Source organism: Pyxicephalus adspersus, chromosome 4 (genome assembly GCF_032062135.1).
Source record: "Pyxicephalus adspersus chromosome 4, UCB_Pads_2.0, whole genome shotgun sequence".
NCBI classification, from domain to species: domain Eukaryota; kingdom Metazoa; phylum Chordata; class Amphibia; order Anura; family Pyxicephalidae; genus Pyxicephalus; species Pyxicephalus adspersus.
In genome coordinates this window covers 120836729-120842873 of record NC_092861.1, presented here as the reverse complement: position 1 = coordinate 120842873, position 6145 = coordinate 120836729, and the positions used below count along the sequence as shown (strand labels likewise).

The following is a 6145-nucleotide window of genomic DNA, read 5'->3' as shown; positions in this document are numbered from 1 at the left end:
ATATATATATATATATATATATATATATATATATATATATATTTATTTATTTAAAATTTGAAATATGGTGGTAAGGTCTGCAAACTGAGCTGTACATTACATCATTTTTCTTTCGATTGGCAGTCTTCCCACTGATCCCTAATGTAAAAGAGCCAGTGTAAGATGTATTTTCTTTTACTGGCCTCCAATAGAAGTTCACACCTCAGACCTATCTAAGGAAGAACTCTTTGAGATCTTCACAATCTTTAATATATAGCAGCATTTTGTTTACATCTAATGCATGGGGGCAGTTTTCACTGACCATCAAGGAGAGGGATCAGTATTATTCTCACTTCCTTTTGTGCTATTATTGTTATAATTAATTTCAATAATATTTTCAAACACCTAAAACAAGCATGCAGATAACTGTTTGACAAGCGGTGGGGCACATAGCTGAACACCTGATCTGGGTTTGACTGTCAAGAGCATCACAATGACAATCATGAGCTGCATGATCCTGGGGCACTGACGTAGAACAGCCAACCGATGATCCGCGGCTCAGGCTGGTGCGCTTCCAGCGGGGTCAGGAGAAGGACCCCACTGAGGGGTGCACCAGCCAGAGCCGCTGACCATGTTCCCCGTATGAACACAACCTGCCCACTCTCCCATCTCCACTCTTTGAGTAACAAACACGGCGCCCTGCACATGCCGGTCCACATTCCGTGGTAGGTAGGTCAGAAAAGGTCAGAACACCAAGCAGGCAAGCAATATTTTTTATAGAACCAGATCAAAAATTACATAACCGCTCAGATAAAGGTCCACTCAATTTAGGGAAATCTGAATAAATGTGATGCTCTATTTACTTTTTCTTTCTTTCCACATTTTTTTTCACCAAAAATGACTCAATGATAAAAAATGGTAGTCATTAGCGTGTGCGCTCATCCAGTGGCATAGAATGATATGTAAACTTTGTGAAAAAAATCAGCACCATATAAAAGAGTAAATTAAATACATCCTACACTTAAAATTATCAACCATTCTGGGTTTACAGCTAGTCACTGAGAAATAAAAGATTGATTTTTAGGTTTACATCTACTAGCAATAAATCCTGTGCTTTTAGTGATTTGTTACAAACTACAAATTGTATGAAAGTTTACAAAACTATTTTGCTTTGAATATTTACACCTTGTAAGTGTTTAATAAAAAAAATTTTTAAGCTACAGTGACCTCTAGTGGTGATATCTATTTTACATACAGTATTGAAATGAATAATTTAAGGTCCTGTTGATGTTGGGAGCAGTATAGAAGGCAGAACATATCAGCTATAGGCTAGACTTAGAAAACAAAGTCTGAACCAACATGTTTGGTGAACAGTTAGTGACATGTATGTATTTTGAAAGTTGCCGATTTAGTTTTGCATACGGATAGGTAAAATATATGCATGTAAAAAAAACTCTGTATTTGTTACACAGATATTCAAAATTATTGTACACTTTTGCCCAGCTAACCCCTAAACATTTCCTGTTTATTGGACATCATATAGTTACCTGGCTTCCCTGATGAAGAGCTGGGGACAGTGCTTGTGTCTGTGACATATATGTACTTTATATTCTTCAGTAAGTTTTGTTTCAGCATTTTTCTTCATTGGCTCAAATGTAGCTGCCAATTCTCTAGCTAGATAAAAAAATGTATAAGATATTTGTTATTTTATGTACAATGTGTAAAATATAATCTTTTGTAGTACAGGTAGGTACAATTGCAATACAAGTGGTTGTATAATGTATATATTATATGAAGGTGGTCAGTATGAGGTGTACCCGGGCACCCTGGGGAAGGGGGTTATAAGAATATAATTATAAAAGTGGGAATAGGTTTTGCTGAATGGTGATCAGGCATCTAAGAATGGAGAAGAGGTAATTTAATACCTCCAACTTGAATAAAGTTTGTCAATATTTTTAACTAGGATTGCCACAATGAAAATTGTCAGTAAGTGTCCCACTGAGTTTCATTGTGGCTGCTTACTACTACTAAAATAGCAATCAATAAATCATCAAATATTAAAAAAAATGGGATCCCTTTGCATTTTATGTTGTTCATCACTTTGAAAGTGGTGTACGCCGTGGGACTGTTCTAAAGTGGTAATTAGGCTGATCAGAACTTTATACATTTGGTAATCCTGTTTATAGTGATGATAAGTAAGTGTTTATATAAGTGGTGATCAGGCTAATAAAGTGATTATCTTTTCATCTGAGTCTTACTCTTAGAAATGTAAAAAAAGAAAGGGTTGATATGTTAAAAAAAAACAAGTTTCCTTTTAAACAGGCAGTTCATCAGCCTAAAAATACGCCCAATGAGAAAAGAAAAAAAAAACAAGTGTTGGTCACAATAAACAATCAGGTCTTGATGTCTATTTATTAATGAGTGAATCTTAAATAAATAATTTCCCGCTAAATCATTTCCTGGTAAAGAATCTTCCAGGTTCAATGGCAGTAATTGATTCTCCACCAGGGAATGCTTCAGTGAATGTCAGATTCTCTGCTTTATAAATAAATTCCTTTATTTTTAATGTCCGGTAAAAAGGAAACAAGTAATCTGTTTAGTATCAGACCTTCTGATATACATAAGGTATTGAGAGATGAGAAAAGTTGAAAAGATATAATAATACAATAAATAATAAATACAATACAATAAAAAATAGCTCATGCTTTATTTTAGAAAGTGAAGAAAACATGCTTGGTATAGGTATAACCAGTCAGACAATATTCACTTTAATGTGATTACTAAATTAACAATACCAAATGAACAACAAATAAAAATATTAAAACTTACACAGAGTAATGTTGCTTGGTACGACCAGACAAATAAAGTGCAAATCTGCAACTGCGTTAAACGCAGATCTGTAAAAATAATAAAAAAAATATTTGTGGTATTTTCCCCCTTATCTAAGTCTGAAACAGAATACATTGCCAATACATTGCTAGCCAACATGGTGTTTCCTGATAGCCCTGTATCTGCAAGTCTTTATCATAATGTTCAATACAAAGGCTATAGCTATGCTGAGATTTTTTGTTAGTTTATATTACTTAAATTATTAATATATTAGTTCATATATATTTATAATTGTATAAATTATGTTTAATATAATGTTTATATAATATATGTTTGTATATGTTTATATAATATATGTTTCTCATATTGGGCCAGATTTATTGAAATTCTTTAAGACTGGAGAAGATAGACTATCATGGATGCACCTTGGTGATCCAACAAACCTGGAATGGATGTGATCCAGGATTAAACATTTACCAACTAATAGCCAATGATTTTTAAGAAATCCAATCCAGGTTTGCTGGATCACCCAGGTTCTGTTATGATAGTTTATCTTCCCCAGTCATGGAGAGCTTTATTAAATCAGACGCATGTTGTTAGGTCCCTAGTAATATTTGTTTGGTTCTTTCGCAAGGGTGCAGGGATAAAGAAAGCACAGATTTCACAGTTTAAGCCACCAATCATGGGAACAGAAGAACCAAAATATACAGATTACCAGCTGAAACCATTCGCTCCATTTCCCTGCTTATTCATCAAACAGCTGTAATAAACCCAGCGGCTTATAACAAGATTACTAAGGATATTTGTAATGTCAGAGAATTTATTAGGTCTGGGGAGGAATTCCCAAGATTATCAAGCTGTCAAGGTAAACTTGAATATCCACACTGTCATGTGACCAATTCCAGGAATGCCAATTATCATGACATGTCCTCTTCTCCTGTTAAACAGCCGACCCGTGAATACTATGGGGCTTGGTATACTCTGGTTCTCAAATGATTGTTGTCACTGGCATGGTTGTAGATTCAGCATCCATATTCTATAGATTTGTCTATTATTGATACCTTAAGAAAGGATTGTTCTCACTCAAAATATTGCAATCTAACCATTTACCTTCACCAACGCTCTTTAAATACAATGGCTTGTACTCCATGCATATATATTTTTCTTTATTACAGTTTTATACTACAGTGGCCCAAAGTCAAGCTGAGAGGTAAAATCTAACATTATATAAAAGCCAAACCTATCTATCCTTGTGTAGATTGTGTATTAGGTTGAATACCTTGCCATTACATCTCTAGAGGAGAACAGATAACAAGAGAAGTCATAAAGAGAAGTTAGGTTTCCTAAATTTGTAAATCTTCTTTGGGCCTAGTACACACCGACAGCATATTGGCAGACAATTTTCTACTTTTTTTAACTTTATTTTTTAATACAACATCTTAGAAACAATAATATGGTGATTACTGATGTAACATAACATGAGTAGAAGGAAACATTGAAAGACAAGGACGGTTGAGTACAAACTTCAAAAACAGTAGCATTCAAAAAACACAATTGCATAACAACATAAATTTGTACATAAACAATTAGTAAGCATTAATGGCACATGTAGCAGTTACTTAAATGGGAATATCTGTAATGAGACTAGGAACTTCCGTACAGCTGAGGCGCTTGATGCTTATTTGAAAAGGGAGAGGGGTATAAACTAGAGAAATGAAAGAAAGAAAAAGAAGAAAAGATGGGGGTGGAGGGGCTAATTTAGAGGTTTCAACTGTTCAATTATGTATTGTCTGCATGGTCAATAAAACAGCGATATTGAGACATATAGGTAAACTGTATCCAGTAAAACCATGCTGACAATTTTCTACTTAACTGGAGTAATATAATGCTTTTCTGGTCAGTAATCGAATGATCAGATGTCAGAAAATCATTCACACTCGGCAATATCATGCCCCTATGAACTTTCTTATCAGTTGGAAAGGATCAGAACTCTGATTGGATCTGATAGATCATTTGTAGACATAATGACATGTACTTTGTTCCAAAACTCAAAAATAAATAACTTAAGTTTGGTCCATCACTGATTTATCTTTAGATTCAGTTCAGAACCAATCATTTTATCAGTCTGGAAACAAGATTAGGTATTAGGCATTATAGTTAAATAAACTGGGAGGACAGAAGATCAAAATTTGCCTTTGTTAGGACCAAAGATTTTGGACACCAAAGACTGTAGAATGTATAGAAAGCTAATGTCTACCTTAAGCTGGAATTTACATTCTGAAAGGACGTAGCATTTAAAAGGTAACATCAGTAGCTATTCCTGTGTGACTAACAAGGGCACAAATCCATCATATAAAATGTAATTGTGCCATGGATTGTTTATTCTATGGAAACAAAAATTAAACACTAAAATGTCATATAATGCATGATAGGGACAAGTGCTTCAGACATGGAACAAAAGCAAATATTGCAACAGATGTTCCTCTCCCATAGAGACGGTACAATGTGTTCTGTCAAGTGTATACATATGGAGATTAAAAAGGTGAGCTAGGAGACATTGAAAATAACCCTCTGAAGATCTTTCATGAATTATAAATTCTGAGTGTACACATATTTTAATATATTACTTTCTCGAATGGAGATGTGTCTGTTGTGTTTTTAGAGGGGTTATATTTTCCTTTGATACTTTTGTTTAGACTTAGGAAGTGCTGGGGTGTTTACACTGTTTTAAACTGCTTACTATTACAACCAATCAAATTTATTCTGTCCTTTGTAAGATAACACTGGAGCAGCTGCTTTGGGCTTCATTTTTGTTTTCCCTGACATCAATGCAGGCTGGTAGTTAAAGGACATCTAAGTACTGAATTCTCTTTTCATTGTGATGTTCTGATTGGCCACTAAACATGACAAATTCAATAGATATGATCATGAATGTAGCTTGATATGTAAGTAAGTTATAAATGTGAGCCGAAAGAAGCAGGATTGTATACTGTATGATGATTTACAACCTTTACTCACAATAGTACACATCTCTGGCAGAGTTTCCTACAGTGTAACATGTGTAAAGACTTAAGTAGTAATTATTAAAATGCCAAATACTGATTTATATGGGACTGGTAACTGCTTCTTCTTTTAGCACTGGCAGGGTTGTTTATCTACATCTCTCACTCTCCCTAAGGTTAACCTCCCGACCGTTAAGCCCGACCTTGGTATGGGCTAAAAAAAGTGGCTCTTTTGGTTAACCCCGAGATTTTCCGTACATTAAAATCCCCACTTACCCAGGTAAGTGGGGATTTTAATGTAGGGAAAATCTCGGTCCCCCTGTGCTCATCCAGCG

The 6145-nt window shown here is 34.7% G+C and overlaps 1 protein-coding gene across 1 annotated transcript in view; it reads right to left on the bottom strand.

Annotated features, from left to right (window-relative positions):
- The window catches only part of CFAP61 (cilia and flagella associated protein 61), a 137196-nt gene that overhangs the window by 123557 nt on the left and 7494 nt on the right, over window positions 1-6145 (bottom strand). Inside the window, exons 5-6 of the mRNA XM_072410264.1 lie at window positions 2809-2876; window positions 1527-1653 (exon numbers count right to left, since the gene is read on the bottom strand). Of these exons, the coding sequence (XP_072266365.1) occupies window positions 1527-1653; window positions 2809-2876 (195 nt within the window). The remainder of the gene's footprint in view (window positions 1-1526; window positions 1654-2808; window positions 2877-6145) is intronic.